A 17,845-nucleotide genomic window follows, 5' to 3' on the forward strand; every position below is an offset into this window, starting at 1 on the left:
ATTAGTGTAACATAATGAAAGTATAGGAAATGATAATTATACTGCAGTTCGTAATGAACTGGAACTTTACACTTTAGCTGTGGTGCCAAATTAACGTAAGGGGCAGTGTAGGGTTTTACCCGATATGAACATGCAGACCAGTTCTTCTCATCTTCGCTAGAGGGCAATGTACGCGCCGAGAAGCCTTGAGAAATACAGGGCTGTCTTTTCTTGGGTTGTTGACATACTACCAGGAAGTGAAGTGAATAACAGATAAAAAAAATGCACTGTGCTTTATTGTGGATCAACTTCAGCAGGTAACTGCCTTACCTTTAAAGTTACTCATTACCATTTGTCGGTGTCGGCTGCAATATTATACACTGGCGTATTTAGCCAACTCCTTAAATCTACCCTCAGTATCATTCTGTGGATTTTACTGTAACGGCAGCTAGTGTTAGCTACCTCATCACGTTACCTTCATGTTAGCTAGTTAATGTTACCGCTTTGAACAGCTGTTAGGTTGCTAACTGAGCTTGCCGTGTGTTCTTGAGGTCTTATCAGCCGATCAAGTAAAGTACGTAATTAGCTAGTTTGGTTTCTAGGCAAACATATAGCTGGATACATGTTTGTAGCTAGTGAGATATCTAGCTAATAGGTTAAATCAAAGGCAAATGTGATTAGACTAGTTAGACAGAGATCTAGCTAGGTATTTACGAAAGGAAAAGTGGTGAGCTAACGAGGGGACAGTGAACATTATGAGCAGCTAGCTAGTAACAGCTAGCTGTACAGCTGCGGGCGCTTCAGTAACTTAAATGTTGCTGTGGTAAAGATAACTACTTATTACTGTACAGGTTAACTTCACTTCCAGCAATGCAAAGCTGTTGGGTAACAGCTATATTATGCTGCTAGTGTATTTACCAAGTGAGTTGACCGAAATTGATTGCTAGCCAGCTGTTCGGCACAGATTTAGCGATACCAAATCTTGTTACGACAGCCACATATTTGACCACCGAACCTGAATATTGCACCCTTTAGTTGGATAGCTACACATGCACTACAGGGTTAAGTTGTGGGGTTACAGGGGATAGGGTTTTTATGTGTACTTTTTTACAGGACAGTAAGTTCTGTGGGTTCCCACGGGCAGTTGCGTGAGTATGTGTCAGTGAATTCAATCACGTGAACTCAAACGTTACTGTAACCCTTCCGTACTTGGCATAATTTCTGACAGGGTATGGTGTGCCATGTTTGTGCTGTGTGCCTCGGAACAACTTCCGAAGGTAAAGTCGCCCATCTCCGCATTCGTCCCCTGCAGGTTGAGAGGTTAATCAAGGCCGACTCAGGAAGTTGCAGTGATTGAAACCAAGCCAGCTTCCTCTTTCCAAACTGCTCCCAACATAGCTTCAGAAAGGAAGCTAGCTGCGCAAGAAGCTGAAGCGCCAAAGTCAATTACCTGCGCAAGAGCGGGCACCACGGGGCGATGTCGGCCGGCTGCCCCCCGCAGTCCCCCGCCGTGGCTAAGACTGAGGTGCCGGTGGAGGGGGAGTGTCCCCTGCTGGCCGCCACCTTCGCCTACTGGGACAACATCCTGGGCCCGCGGGTGCGCCACATCTGGGCGCCCAAGAGCGAGCAGCCGCTGCTGCTGCTGAGCGACGGCGAGATCACCTTCCTGGCCAACCACACGCTCAACGGCGAGATCCTCCGCAGCGCCGAGTGCGGCGCCGTGGACGTCAAGTTCTTCGTGCTGGCCGAGAAGGGCGTCATCATCGTGTCGCTCATCTTCGACGGCGAGCTGAAGGGCGACAAGAACACGTGCGCGCTCTCCATCATCCTGCTGCAGACGGAGCTGGCCTTCTACCTGCCGCTGCACACCGTCTGCGTGGAGCGCCTCAAGCACATCATCCGCAAGGGCCGCATCTGGATGCAGAAGGTGGGTCGCCGTGTCTGCGCTTCTCACGCCTCCTTCTAAGGACCGTTTGCAGCGGTAAGAACACAGAGGGTTACAGTTAAAACCATAGCATGCTTCAGCAATGCTTCATGTTTGCAGTTCCTGAAAAGGGACAACTGCAGTGTACAAATGCTGGTTTTATTTTAATAGTATTATTGTTATTGTCATATTTATTGTTAGACACTGTATATTTCCATGTTAGTCTCTTTGAATAACGGTGTATTACAGTCACTGCATACAGCATAACAACCACCACATCTGTCATATAGCATCAACCCGAAAAATATTGTAAGTATATGCACATAACTGGGTATACAAGAGTATACTTTGACCCAAGGGGATACATGGTTGTGTAGCACAATGATCCAAATCAAACATAAGTGCTCTCTTCGGGAGGGCCCTCCTGTGATGGATGAGCCGGGCCTGTGAAGAGATGGGGCCGATGGCGGTTCCAGGCGGTTCCCCCTAGTCCGCGCTGGCTTGCGGCCTCTTGAACGGCGACACAGGTGGCCGTCTGGTGATGCGACTGAGGATGCCATGCCGAGCTGTGACCGGCAGGGCCGAACAGCCGGGTGGGAGCACAATGTGGCGTGGACTCGGTCTGAAGGGGACCCCAGTGTGCCAGAGGAAGATTAATGGATTGTCAGGGTCCTCTCAGCCCACCAGAACCCTTGCAGATGGGCGAGGAACTGGGCCAAGGCCCAGCTTTGGGCTCTGGGAGGAGGAAACGTTGCAATAATGTTATTCCTACAGCATCATCATTATCTATTCAGCAGACTTAACACGTTGTTAAATGGATAGAGCTGGCGATGGATGTCGATGCACAGTACGTCTTCTAAAGTGAAGGATGCTGGGAAGGAGGGAGCAGTCTCGGAGGACCTTTACCCCAGCAGGTCATCTACAAGAAGATGCCTGTATGCCGAGTACCATAGAAAGCTTACATGCTTAACTTTTCATTGTATGGATGGGTTTGTACTACAGAGTTCTTCTCTCAATGACAATGCCAGAGATATGCCCCTTGGTGGTTGGTGGCGGTGTTCTCCATACCTGTGCCCGGGGCCATCTGTGTCCTTAGAAAGCTGTCCGAAAGAAAGGGAAATGTATTATAGGACCATAAACCAAGTTGCCCAAATCTAATAGTATATGCATATTTTAAATATGCATATACATGCTTTTAAGTTTCTTAGGCAGAGCAGAGGGATTTTGTAGAGGCTCAAGGCAAAGAGACAGTAGGTTCTGACTAGAAAATGGTGGTAATTGACAACTGCCTGAGGCGATCGAGGAGTCGCTCTTCTGAATGAGACTTTATTTCAGAATAGAATGCAAGCATGGGGCATTTGGAGATATGCCAGTGGCTCCCATCCTCCTGGTGTTTGTCCTTGATTGACTGCCTTGGAATGGAATATAGCTTAAACCCTTTTTGAGGTGCAGTACAGTTATAAAGAAGGCATGTGAAAATGAGGGGAGTGGGAGGATGCACAATAAGCCCCTGCACTTTGACACTACCTATAGGAGTGATCCATGCATCCCTTGGCCACAAATGGTGTGGTACTCAGAGAGAAGGAAAAAGAAGGGAATCAAACAGTGCAACAGGATATGTAACAGTTAGTGTCAGGTAATGTAGCAGGCTTTTGTCATGTTTGTGCTTTGGGAAACTAGTTGATGGAGGTGAAATGAATGTGCTACAGTTCTGCTCAACACTGGGGAGCAGAGTGCAGAGACAAAAAAAAAGAATTATGTGTAAGGTTTAAGAGGGAGTGAGAGGAGTGCTGGTCAGTCTGGCTTAATTCCACTGTCGCTTTTCTCTGTGGTCTGTCCTGCCCAGCTCTCACCTATTACTCCCTCTGCCCCCTTTTCATAGTGCCACCTAGTGGCAGTGGGAATTATTACTAGACAGGAAATTCTTACCAAATTGTGTTTGTCCTCACCCTTCTATATAGAGTGATTGCCTCATGATGATTAATGATCATTGTAAATGGAAGGTAGGAGAAGAGCACGGCGTGATTTGAACACTTAGACGTCAGCAGTGAAGTACCCTCACTGTACACCCGCTCTGCAGTAGTGTAACACATTATTTGCCCGCAAGGGTATGAACGGTGCAAGAAGGTGCGGCAGAAAGGTCATCTCACTCCCCCCCTCTTTCTCACAGGGCTACAACATCATCTCAGTGCTGACGTCTGAGATCGTCCCCATCATGGAGCTGCTGTCCTCCATGAAGACCCACAGCGTCCCGGAGGACATTGATGTGAGACTTACAGATTTCTGTCACCGTCACAAAGAATTAGTGGCCCGCTGCAGGCTGCCCCGTATTCACATTGCAGTAGATTACCTTGTATTGTAGCTCTGTTTAATTTAAAGAAGGGCCTCCAGGTATAGAGTGTGATGTGGTAAATGTGGGCCCGACTGCACAGCAGGGGTAACAATGTGTGTACAGTGGTGGGTGTACTGAAGAGCAAAGTGAATGTGAGCGTCAATCAAATAGTCAGGATGTTATACACCTCGTAGTGGCAGAACGTCAGGGGCCAATCAGACTGGGAAAGGGTGTAAATCCTTAAAAGAGTTCAGACCAGCAGGCTGCTGAACTCCTTTTGAACTGGAATGGCTGTTCCTTATCTGTGAGATTGGCACCAGCTGTTCCAGTTTTAATGGAGTTTGGTGTTCCAGTGGTATAAAGTCTTTTCACTTAAACCCTTGATAAGTTATTGCAGCTGGCCCCACATGATTAGCTCAGTCTCAGGTTATTTGAGATTAAGATCATTCCATCTCCCAGGTGTGTGTCAGCAGTAATTGGTGGTGGTGGAGACACAGAGGTGACCCAGAAGGCATGATATTTTATGCAACTTTTTATACGCTGTATAGTACTCAGCCTCTTCAGGACCCCAAATAGTTAGTTAAAAATAGATGGTTAAAAGGAATGGAAAAAGGTTTGACAGATTTGTCTGGATCTGTGTTTTCATATTTTGTTGTATTATATATGATTCTTTCTCTTTTTTCATCCCTGACAGATTCATAAAGCAAAAAAGTCTAGGAAGATGAGATGTATAAAAATGGAAGAATTAGTTTTCTCATAAGTGTGAATCATAAAAGTGTGTGTCTCTTTTTTTTTTCCACTGTTCTGATTGGTCCATGTTTTTTTTTCCACTGTTTTGATTGGTCCACGTCGTTTCTCACTTTAGATTAAGGACACCGTGCTAAACGACGATGACATCGGGGACAGCTGCCATGAAGATTTCCTGCACAAGTAAGCCCCTCCGGATGCGCGGAGCCCCTGGGAGTGACAATCCCCTGGCCCTCCCCTGTCCCCTGGGCGCACGGCGACCCCTCCGTAACCCGCGGAGGAAAAACGCATTTAAACCGGCCACGCCAGGGGCGACCTTAGCTCCTGGAAGGGCTCTGAGGTTGCTTTTCGAGGGCCCTTCCGGCGTTGTCACAGCTTCATTAACTATCACACATTGCAAATCCACAGCCCCCCCCCCCCCCAGGGCTTCAGTTTCCAACCAAACAGGCAGGTAGCGCTGCTGTTGAAAGGTTTATATAATCCCCGAGATGAGCTTACCCTTGGCGTTATCTCTGTTAAAGCGTTCCTGCCTTTGAAACGCGCTGTATTGGTGTAAAATAATTGCTTTCTTGAAGTCTGCTTGTATAGGAGCAGAAAAATGAATCCCCACCAGCTGCAATAAGATTCCACTGTCCTTGACTGCAATATGGAGAGGAGTGAAAACCAGTCCATTTCGCCGGCGATAAGGAGCGCAAAGACCTGTTGTGGGTGACTTTAGAATTCACACTATAGAAGACCGGCTCAGGGCTGATTGCGAACTTATCTGCAGTCAGTCCGTCCTCTTTGGAGAAAGATTCAGTGAAGTCGGGGGGTTTATTTCCCCGGGGTGGGTAATGCCAGTCTTAATGCCCGTCTGTGAGGCCCTCGGCTCCCCTGCTGATTTTTCGTCCTTTCCCCATCTCCGTTCTCTCTGTTCTCTCCCATCTCCCTTTATTGAATCCATTTCCTTATTGTATTGAAGCATTCACAACCAGTAATGAGCGGCAATTCACTGGCCTCCGGAGCTTCCAGTCGTTTCTTGATGAATGTTGAACTGTCTCAAGTAACGACGCTAATAAGATACTCGTTGCGACGCCGCGTGGATGACATTCAAAGGATAATAGCCCTTTTTGTTGTTCTGTACTTTGAGTCGGGCCAATCTATAAAAAATTCAAACAACTTGTTACACTGCTGTGTGTAAAATACCGGAAGAAAAAACAGACGGAAATGTCAGACCCCCTCCTGTCTCGGTCGCAGCACAAGCACTCCAAGAATAGCATCCCACCCCGAGTAGTAACCACTGGCTCCTATCTGCCGGCCCCCAGATAAGCCGATGCCCAGCAGGCCTCTGTGCCCCGCATGCCAGCATGTCAGTCACCCTGCTCCATTTTGGAAAATAGAGGGGAAAAAGGGAAAGGAAAGAATTGGGCAAAAAAACTCTGTGTGTTGAGAATCACACAGGAATGGGTACGATGTTGCAGCTCCCGTTTGCCTTGAATTGTCTGCAGAATATCCGTCTGATCTTGTCTGGGTTCAGGCGTTCCCAAATTGATCACCGTCGTAAACGAGAGCTCGTCTTTGACCGACGCACCCATCGTACGCAAGGATAAAGAAACCCAGAACGGTGAAGTTTGAAATAGATGACTGAGGAAACAGCAGCCGCCCCGGAGCGGTGCAGACTCGCGGGGCCTGAAGTGAGGTCCTCAGGTCGCGCAGTGGCAGATGGCGATGCAGGCGTTCACAGTGTGAGCAAACAATCGGCGCAGTGCCCTGAAGAGGGTTCAGACCTGCCCCCCTCTGTCTCTCCCCCCAGGGCGATCAGCTCCCACCTGCAGACCTGCGGCTGTTCCATGGTGGTGGGAAGCAACCCGGACAAAGTCAACAAGGTACGGCCCACATATCGCGTGTCCTGCCGGGCTCTCACAAATGCTCTGTGCAGATGGCTGCCCTGAACAGTGGGAACACATATTGCATGTATGTGCTGTGAAGTTAAGAGTAGCAATGAGGTGTAGTGGTAGGGATCAGGGCTTGTAACCCAAATGTAGCCCTTTCAAATCCCACGAGGTCCACTGTTGTACCCCTTGGGCAAGGTGCTTAACCCTAATTGTTTGTGCCCAGCTGTATAAATGGACAACATTCAAAAGTGGAAGATAGGTAAGTTGCTCTGAAGTGCCTACCAAGCAAATGTAATTTATGCTATCTTGTAGTGTGGGAACCAGGAATCTCCCCACGTTGCAGAGCTTTACAGTTATTAGACATTCACAGGGTTTTAAGGGTGTATGTTGGATTTACTCTCCAGTACTTCAGCAAAGCTGCCTCGTTGTTAAAGCTCCAGCCGTGGAAATGGGCCATACATCTTAAACCTTCTAAGTCTGCCTTAATAATGGCTATACACTGAGGAAACAAATCAGAGAGACCTTAGGTCATAGATTCACTTGTTTTTCTTTGCCTGGAGTATTTTATATATGCTAATGAACAAACTTTGTGCATAGACAGATAATAAAGGAGTCTTCCAAGAAGGGAGAAGGAGAGAAGGAAACAAACAAAATTTAAGTATAAGAAGGTCAGCTTTGGGCAGAAATGCTACACAGGGCTTAAGTGCAAAGGGTTGCAGGAAATAGTGCTTAGAAGTTAATGCAGAGCTTATCTGTATGTAACGACACAGATGAGGTGCAAGAAAACATTATGGTGAATGAGCCTAACGCAATTCCATCTCCGCGCACTTTCTGCCTCGCGCTTCTTTCTCCTGTCACTACTTGTTTGTCTCCTCTGCCTGTCTTTCCTTGTGTTTTCACCTCGTTTGCCTCTGTTTTCTACTTTCCTTGACTTATTTAGCTGAGTTTAGTTGTTTAGGTTGCACTTAAAGCTTACTCCAAGGTCTCCTACACTACTATGTAGTGTAATGTAATGAATGAGCCTGCCTGCAAGCGGCAGTGGTATGGAGATGGTGAAGGTAAAAGGTCAGGAGGTGTGTGATGTAAGCTTGCTTGTCTGTTCAGGAAATAAACAAGTTTCACTGAAATTTTTTTTGACTGGTTTGGAAGTGATGCCCATGTGTGACTCAAGAGAAACCTGCACCCCTATCATAAGGGTGAGCTCATGATGCAGAGATGATGGGGTGCTGAAGGTCATCCTTTTTATGCTCCTCCTTCAGATCGTTCGAACTCTGTGCCTCTTCCTGACTCCTGCGGAGCGCAAGTGTTCCCGCCTCTGCAGGGCTGAGTCCTCCTTCCGCTACGACACCGGCCTCTTTGTCCAGGGCCTGCTAAAGGTACTCGTTCCCCTGAGTCATTACGGTTCTTCATGTACAGGGCCTGCTAATGGTACATGTTTTCCAGAGTTATTACAGCTGTCTCTGTCCCGGGCCTGCTAAAGGTACACGTTTCCCTGAGTTATTACAGCCCTCCCTGTCCCGGGCCTGCTAAAGGTACACGTTTCCCTGAGTTATTACAGTCCTCCCTGTCCAGGGCCTGCAAAAGGTATACATTTCCCTGAGTTATTACAGTCCTCCCTGTCCAGGGCCTGCAAAAAGTACACATTTCTCTGAGTTCTGACAAGGCCTTTTCTTCCAGAGTCAACTGAAGTTCACACATGAATTACCCCTTTATGTCCTCAAAAGTCCAGAGTGTGTAAGCATAAAGACAGGCTGTCATTTGGTGGTCTTTACAGCAACGAGAAATTGAATAATCTGCCACTGCATTGGCCCTGAAGTGAGACCGTCTCTCTGTCTGCCAGCCAAGGTCTTTCAGGGGTCATCCAAACACATCAGTTTATATTTGTTCAGCATGTTTGAAGAGAAGGCGCATTCACAGAAATAAATGTTGGGGCCCTCCGAGCCTGTGCGTCTCTTTGGAAATGGAAATTATTGGAAGCGCAAATGGGACTGCAGTCTGTGGGGGACTGACTGTTCTCTTGAATCTCACTCTCGCATGGACTGTAATGTGCCACATGGGTAAAAATAATAGTTACAAATTGAATATAATATTGTGACAATAGAATACTTATAGTCTGTTCTTTGTGTCACACCCTTGTGTGTATATACTGTATTTTCATGAGAAAAATTCCAGTAGTTAAGCAGGAAGATTTAGGACATTTAAAGATTTTTGTCTTGATAATGACCCTTTTATGATAATTATAATGTTATAATGTTAATTATATAATGTAAATTTTTTGCTCCTTTTTAAAATCCCATGTTAAAGCCTTCTAGATAGGCGGTATACCAGATTTAACACCAAATCCTGAATATGAAAACTTGGTTTGTGTATTTGATTATGAAAGATGGAAGAGGGCTTTCCTCATTGGTCATTGCCTCACGGTCCCCACCCTCTTCAGGGCTGTCCTATCAGATCGTGCTGCCTCATTGGTCCCTTCTTCCCTGTCCCCGCCCCCCTCCACCACAGGACTCGACGGGCAGCTTCGTGCTGCCCTTCCGCCAGGTGCTGTACTCGCCCTACCCCACCACGCACATCGACGTGGATGTCAACACCGTCAAGCAGATGGCGCCGTGCCACGAGCACACCTACAACCAGCGGCGCTACATGCGCTCCGAGCTCACCGCACTCTGGAAGGCGGCCAGCGAGGAGGACGTGGGCCCGGACACCGTCATCCACACCGACGAGAACTTCACCCCCGACCTGTGCGTAACCACGAAGATCTGAACAGAGGGGCTGCTTCTCTTAATCGCCATATGCCCAGCTGACATCCTTACACAGTGTTACTCATCTCTCTTGGTCTGAACACTTGTACCCTCAATGCTGGAAGCATTCTGAAGTACAAGGACCAGAACAGACCATGGCTGTAGCTAGGTTGACTAATGTTGAGCCTGTTACAGTTTTTCGTACTGACAATGGGTACTAAAGATCTTGACCCTTGGAGGAAAATGCAGGAAGGCGTGGTTGTTAACCTTTGACCTCTGGTTCACAGGAATGTGTTTCAGGATGTCATGCACAAAGACACCCTGGTGAAGTCATTCCTGGATGAGGTGAGAATTAAAGCAACCCTGAAAAAGTCCTTAAAAAGATGGCCCAGTGGCTGTGGGCTGTGTGATCCAGCTTGCTTTCTCAGACCTTTCAGTATGGAAACCTTAGTAAATATCTGCTCAGAAGTCTTATTACAGATGTTTTATTAAATACTAATACCTGTATTGTCCATTACTAACAAATGCATTTCTCATGTCTTGTTCAACAATAAGTCAATGGAGGGGCATTTAAATATTTCTTGTATATATTGTAATCTCATCAGTACATGCTGCAACCTTGTTTGGAATCTGGCAACCCTTGCTTTCTCCCTATTTTAAAGTGTTATTGTGTATCTTGGACCCTTGTGTGGTGTCTGGCAACCCTTCTCTTCTTGCTGAAGTGTTTGCAAAGCAACAGCATGTTTACTGCATCCAGGCCCACGCTTTCAGAACAGACATCAGAGGAGTAAGCGAGATGGACTATTTTATTATTCAACCCTGAGGTTTTGTGTGGATGAATTACATAAGGAGTCAAATGCCTTTTGATAAAAGCACGAATTTTGATTCATTCTTTCCCATCCATATTTAAGAAGGAGAAGCACAGTAAGGATTCGATGTTCGTGAAGGGGAGTCCGAGAGCCATGCACAGAAATAACAGGCCATTTATCGATGTAAATCTTCCTGCCGAATGCAGCAAGGTTTTCGGTGCAGAGGGAGCCAGTTTTGTGCAGTGGTTGGAGATGGTTGGGGGGGTGGTGGGGTTGGGGGCCAGCAAAAGTAGAGGTTTGACTATCTGACTGTTTGATGTCGGGGGTTTTGGCATGTCTGAATGCACTCCCTGACGTCTCCCAGGTCTTCCTGCTCAGACCGGGCCTGGGCCTCCGAAGCACCTTCCTGGCGCAGTTCCTGCTGCTGCTCCACCGGAGGGCGCTCACACTGCTCAAGTACATAGAAGATGAGACGTGAGTGCGGCAGCCATTTTGTGTCTCATCTTGTTTCTCTGTTTCCGCCTTGCTTTCAGCAAATATGGAAATAATGCAGCCGTTATTAAGCTGAAATTACTCTCATACAGTAGTCCGTTGTTTCTAAGCAGGTGCTCACTTTTAACCAGGGGAAACGTGCACAGCTTGTATTTTGCATTTTGTCAGTTTGCATAGCAGTGTGTGTTAAGTTTAGTGCCCGGCTCAGAGGGTCGAGCCAGCTGATTCAAACCCAGAACTCTCCGGTCACATTGCAGGCAGAAGGGGAAGAAGCCGTTCCGCTCGCTGCGCAGCCTGAAGACGGACCTGGACCTGACGGTGGAGGGTGACCTGAACATCGTCATGGCGCTGGCGGAGAAGCTGAAGGCGGGCCTTCACTCCTTCGTCTTCGGGAAGCCCTTCTACACCAGCGTGCAGGAGCGGGACGTGCTCATGAGCTTCTAACCCAGCCGGGAGAGACCAGCCCCTCCCATCCGTCAAGAAAAGCCAATCAAGGTCTGCCATCCCCGGAATCCGTCCAATCTGAGCCACCCACAGTGCCACAGCAGGCCTGAATGTGAAGAGCTGTATAGCGCCGACCTGGCTCGTCCAATATGACATATGTGTGAAGTGAAGATCGCAATTGTCAGAAGCATGTCTTGTGCCCTAAAGTGCAGTAATAGGAGTTTGTGTGCTCTTCTGCTTCACAGTCATTAACTTGCAGGCCTTAAGCCACAACTTCTGTAAGAGCCATGTGGCCTCCAGATTTATGCCATTGGTGTCCTGCATGCTGGTGAAGTGGGCCTTTTTTTGTTGTTTTCAGAGATTTTTTTTATCCTCATTTTGCCTGAGAGGAGTTGTCAGTGCTCAGCAGATTCTTGAAAGTGATTCATTTGTGCTGCTAAAAGGATTTAAAAGTCTGCCTGGAGCTCAGACAATGGCTTTGCGTGATTTGCCTTCTGTCGGAAAGTTAAAGTCAGCATAATAAAAACAAAGCCCTTCATTTGGTCATCTGTAGCTGAGAAGAATTAAAGAAGCACTCCACCAGAAATTGACGTTGGTGCATTGCCTCTTATCAAAAAAAAAAAAGGTATAGTCTTTGTTTTCCTCGTGTCGCAGGTGTCCCCCGAGTGCTTCTAAACTGAGCTTCATAAAAGCCACTGACGTCAACTGTTGTCGCACTCCTGCCCCCAGTGCTTGATAATAGCAGATTCTCTTGTTATTTGCGGATTATAGAGTGAAGGGACATGGATACCAGAACGGTCCGGCTCACTTTGTAGAGCGATCGATTCCAAATTGAAATGCCTTGTGACAATTTGCTGTTAGAGACACTGATTCAGTGGGGTAATTCTGAATGCAATCAGTCACAGGGCTCCTCTGAAAAAACAACACTAAAATCCTGGAAGGAGTTGAACGAAGCCAGTGCTTGTAGCAGTAGGTAAGGCCATAAACCACACATGCGAGTGCCCTTTTTTTTTGAGGAGCGCACCTTCGGTTCTGAGACGCGCCCAAACCCAGCACTTGCCCATTTAGACTCCGGTGTCGAATGACATAAATGCATGCGAGACAGAGCTTCGATAGTGTCGCCTTGATGTTAACAAGCGCATCCTCCCCGGAAAGCATGCTCAAAGGAGCACTTTGTAAGGACGTAAAATCGTGACTGCGTCAGTGTTTCTCGGAGCTTAAAATCGTGACTGCAGCGTGCCTGGATGTATTACGTGTGTCATTGCGATTTATTTTCTGGTAATGAGGATCACTTTTTGATGCTGTCAAAGGGTTTTTTTGTGTGTCCCCCGCTCAGCAAAGTAAGATACGTGTAAAATGATATATTAATGGAACTGTCATTCACGGTGATTGTCTTGTCATTTCAGTTTAGAGATTTCCTTTTGAAAGCATGCAAAGCACAGATAATTCAATCTAATGGGTCTGTAGTAATATCTTTTACCATTAGTTCTGCATTAAACAGGAATTAGTTGTTAATTACGACGTGCAATTTAACTTTTTATTTTTCCTTTTAACAACCGCCTTAAAGAAGCTGCCACAGACAAAAGGTCTGAAAAATGGATTTTCTTCTCAGGACACATCCAGTTGTTCTCTCAGATATGTATGTAATTAATCCTCTAAATGGTTTTTTGCCATCTCCCTCCTGCATTCGTGCTTTAAGAATACTTGACACTGCATTGTATTGTTGTTGCATTATTATACACTAGAATATTTGTCAATAAAGTGGTTAATTAAAATTTATATGAATTCATGTGCCAGTTCATGTTCTGATCTCCCAACACAACGCATAGATATAGCTCTTGTGCTCTTGATTAACTTGTCAAGGAGTAATTACAGCTTACATACTTGTAGGATTGAGTTTGAACAAACTGCCATATTTTTTACAATGAGTTATTTACAATGTAAAACAAAACCCATAAATCAACGTCTAACACAGATCAAGCTGTCTTTGCATGAACCTTTGGGGAACTTTGAATTTTTATCCTTCTATCAACAGTAGGGAAGACCTCAGGTTAAGCTGACATTCATTTCAGCATCTGTTAAAGAGCTGAGAAATTATGCATGGCATTGCTTTTCTGTAAATTCACCTTTAGGTTTTGATTACCTTTGACCTTTGCCTCTTTGCCTGTGACATTTCTTATAATTGGGGGTTTTTGTACCTTACATGGATTTCTCCCCAGTTCTGGTGCATTCAGTAAAATGCAGCTACCTATTTTCCAGGGTGCCCCCTAGAGGACTTTTACTTCCTACTTCAGTTTTGCCATGAGTGGGGTTAAAGAGTGATTCAGAGTTTAAGAGGTTCTTGGGTGCTGTCTTGCCTTCAGTTCCGGTGAGATGTTTTTCTAAGAACTGTGAACTCTTCCACTGTGTGAAAAGGGTGAGAGGGCGACCTCTGTGGATGAGTAAATGAGCAAGGGTTGTTTCACTGAGATACTGGTTACGATCTCACTATTTTAAGATAAGAAGACCCCATCCCACCTGTGAAAAATTTGAGAAGCCCTTTGTCCCAAAAGATAACAGCTCTGTGAGCCCACGAAACAGGGTATAAATTCTCACCTGTATACCATCCCAAGGGAAAGATAACTTTAAATCCAGATCACACATGAAAATAGCATGTTGCTGATTTTGAAGAATAAAATCGGCATGTATTCACCAGTGCCAAGCACTTAGTTTTCATCCTGCATGCAGTTGGTCCCAGCTGTCAGCAGATGGCAGCAGAGTCCTCTGTACAGGTTTGTGATCCAGCTGGGCTCAGGCGACATGGCCGACATGAATCGACACCCCAAGGAACACAGTCGTCCTCTTAGAGGCCCCCAGAGTGAGAGGTAGGCCCCCGGCTCCTCCTCGGAGTCCAGCTATCCTGAATAAGCACTCTCTCAAAGGTGTGAACCAAAACTCCGACTCGGGAGTTCACCGTTGGTGCAAGAATGCTTAAATTTTGGGTTAGTGCAGAGCCACACACTTGCCTTCAGGCCCACAGGGATGGTAGTGGCTGACTCTCGGCCTCTCCCTCCTACCCCCCCCCCCCCCCCCCCCCCCCCCCCCCCGCCTTCCTTGGACTGGATTAACAGGCCATAACGCTGCGGCTTCATACATTATTTACATTGTTTATTTGCGAGGCGGGCCTTGCTCATCCCGGGCGATTTGAGGAGATTACATTTCATCCGGTGACACAGCTGGATGTTTACAGAAGCAATCCGAGCTGAGCACCTGGCTGGAGAGAATAGCAGCACCGCCGCGCTCAGGGTCACGAACTCCCCGGTTCTGATTACAAGCCACGTCCCCCAACTACTGCCCCACGCCACAGCCCCAGACTGTTCTCTCCCGCGCAAAACCCAAGAGAATGCACAGGGGTTCAGTCTTCTACCTAATAATGGTCAGAGGGGGTCAGGGAGTATGGTGCGCTGCTTCCAAATGGAGGAGGACCAGCTGAGGCGGCCAACCAATTGCCTGTGTCGTCTGTGCGCCCTAAGCGCGTCAGCTTTTGTCCCCGTGAACTGGCTGTTGATGTCCCAGCCCGCGCTGTTGGCCGCCGCCTTTTCGATCTGCGTAGATGTTCTGTGCTGGTTTCACCTCACCGCTGAGGGTTTTCTGCCCATTGCAGTACTGATTGCCTCCGCGGCTTCGAACCTGATGCAAACGGCGGGGGGGGGGGGGGGTAGCAGGTTGTGCAGCGTGCCATCTCGTGTTTTCGTACCTGTTTTCTGGGTCAGCGCCGGTGCGCATTTCAAGGGATTTGCTGCTTTGCCTCAAAAGCTGTGCTCAGCAAAGAGAGGGGGAAAAAAGTATTACGCAGCACTGAAACAAATCGCCCTGGGAGAGAAAAGGCAGCCCCTCCCTGTAGATATATTCTCAGGGACGACAGCGGAGAGTGCAGTATTTCTGCTCATCTGTACAGATCGGGAGATTTCAGCAGTGAGGGTTTTGCTGGCATCAGGACTCGGTCTTATGCATCTGGTTAAGCGCATACCCACTAACACTCGATCACATGTGGATGCACACACTTGCATATACCCATGACACACAGAACCACATGCACATGCACACATGCAACTACATACACCTGCTGAAACACACAACCACATGCGCATGCACACACACATGCATATACACACACTCACTATGAACAGAACCACACACGTACACACACAGCCACACATACAAGCACATGTGTACATAAATGCTTGCACTCACAATCACACATGCAAGCTCAAGCATGCTTGTACACATACTTACACATGCATGCATACACACATGCATGCTTACAAACACGCTCTTATCAAACACACACATGCACAGACAATTTTTAAACATACAAACGCACAGACAGATGCACACTCCTTACTTTCACAACCACACACACAGACACACACTCACGCACATATGTACAGACGTGTTCTCCTACCAAACCAGCTTTTGTTTGAGTTGCAGGGCTCAGGAATAAGCTCTGCTAATTTTTACTGGAAAACCAGATTTGCAAATTAATTCCCCACATTTTCTTGTTGCAGTCTGTTATTATTTGGCAAATAATAATTGCAGAAAAGTTTCCTCCTTCAACAGACGGCAGATGCTGTAGGATTTTGGTGTCTGCTATATATTTGCCCACCGTGAGAATCCTGAAACCAATGATGATTAGCGAATCCAGGAATTTACCGGCAAATAACTAGTGCGATATGGAATTAAACACAAAAGAAGTTTCCATTATCTTGTTTCGCCTTACTTTCATTTGCTTTTAGTTTTCATCAGACTCAGCAAAAAAGGTTCGCTTATCACCAAGGTCAGTTTTCCAATGCCACTTCCATTATCTTTAATAGGTCCGATTTCTGCATCGTTAATCATAATTATATTGTATATTGAATTACAAGGGGTGTAGCTGTTCAGTTACAGTGGTGGATGTGTGTGCATTTTATTCACTGTAAAGCCATAAGTCACCAGTACCCACGCATGCATTCATTATACATTTTGCATGTAAAGCACGCATGTCATTATTGCCCTCTGCTAAACTTTTGTTTGGGCAATCTGTTATCATTTTTGGTAGATTCAGTGACTGCTTTTGATCATGGATACTTGCAGAACCTCCAGCCAGTGACTATTGCTCGTAAAACATCATTGTCAGTTCAAGACCACCCCCCTCCCCCTTCCCCCATCCACAGCCCCTAAACTCAGAATTTGTTCCCATCCCCTCTGCTTGGTCGTGATGTGACCTGGTATTCCTGTAACATTACAACAATTTAGCTGAAGAGAGATGTCAAACTCCACCCTGCAGGCGGACACGGGCATGGTAAGGAGGAGGTTTGCGGCGGGGCAGTGGAAGAACGGTAGTGTAGCATAGCGGGGAGGCAGTGGTTAAGGAGTAGGACTCATAACCGACGGGGTGCCAGTTCGATTCCCCACAGGGGCGCTGCTGCTGTACCTTTGGGCAAGATACTTAACCTATAATTGCCTCAGTGAGTATCCATCTGTATAAATGGATAATATTGCTACAACCTGTAATCGATGTAAGTTGTTCTGGGTAAGAGGTAAATGGCAATAATGTAATGTAACGTAATGTAAATATGCCATGGTGACACAGGTGTCCATCCACATTGTGGCCTTAATTAAGACAGCAGGTAGAAGGTGAGACTGTGGATCTAGTTTGACCCAGCTTGGCCCGGCTTGGCTCGGCTTGGCCCGGTTAGGCCCCATTTGGCCTGGGCACTGGCATTGAGCGTGAACTTGGTTTGCGCCTCTGTTTCCCTGCCCGTCCCTCGGGTCCCTGTATCTCGGCCTGGCCTGTCCCTCGCACGGACAGCAGGAGGCGCTGCTGAGCTGCCAATCTCCCCCTGCCACTGTCAGTACCCCGCCATAACTGCACCTGCCGCTACAATGCTGGGTGAAGTCACAGAGTCAGACTGGAGCTGTTCCAGCAGCAGTGCGCACTCACTCAGAATCGATTACTGTTTTCTGTCATGTTTCGCCAGCATAGTTGCCTTTTTTTGTCACGTCAATAAAGCAAATCCAAACGGACAGAGGGAGAGAATATGTATGTGGTCCTGTGTGATTGGGGTGGGTTGCTTTCTCCTTTAATTTGTCCTCCAAATTTCACCCTTTGGGTGAAAATCAACCCATAGGACAGGTGATTTATACTGTTTTCCTGACCTCTGCTCTTCATCTCAGTAATGCCATTTCCCTCTGTTAATAAGATGAAAGAAAAGGTAAAAAAAAAATTAGATTGGATATATTTACTTCAACTCCCAGTGCCACAATCTGTATTCTGCTAGGGTATGTCTCATGCAGACGAATACACTACGCTTTACCTTTTTCTACATTATCGTCTACCATACATGCATACACATACAATATTTTGAAAAACTGAATTTATCCCACATAAATTTGACATATTTTTAAATAACAGCACAGTTGATGTGACCTTACTGTAAAGATATGCATTTAAATCTCCTTAAATTTGGTTAAAATCTGTGCAC

The 17,845-nt window shown here is 46.7% G+C and overlaps 1 protein-coding gene across 1 annotated transcript; it reads left to right on the plus strand.

Annotated features, from left to right (window-relative positions):
- Window positions 1-219: 219 nt before the first annotated feature.
- Window positions 220-13,050, plus strand: c9orf72 (C9orf72-SMCR8 complex subunit). The gene is made up of 10 exons (XM_036517261.1): window positions 220-296; window positions 1,292-1,906; window positions 4,074-4,169; window positions 5,101-5,165; window positions 6,775-6,847; window positions 8,116-8,232; window positions 9,362-9,597; window positions 9,885-9,942; window positions 10,771-10,880; window positions 11,156-13,050. Exons 2-10 carry the CDS (start codon window positions 1,457-1,459, stop codon window positions 11,340-11,342), a joined length of 1,392 nt encoding a protein of 463 aa, XP_036373154.1. The 5' UTR covers window positions 220-296; window positions 1,292-1,456; the 3' UTR covers window positions 11,343-13,050.
- The last annotated feature ends 4,795 nt before the right edge of the window (window positions 13,051-17,845 follow it).

Source organism: Megalops cyprinoides, chromosome 22, assembly GCF_013368585.1.
Source record: "Megalops cyprinoides isolate fMegCyp1 chromosome 22, fMegCyp1.pri, whole genome shotgun sequence".
NCBI classification, from domain to species: domain Eukaryota; kingdom Metazoa; phylum Chordata; class Actinopteri; order Elopiformes; family Megalopidae; genus Megalops; species Megalops cyprinoides.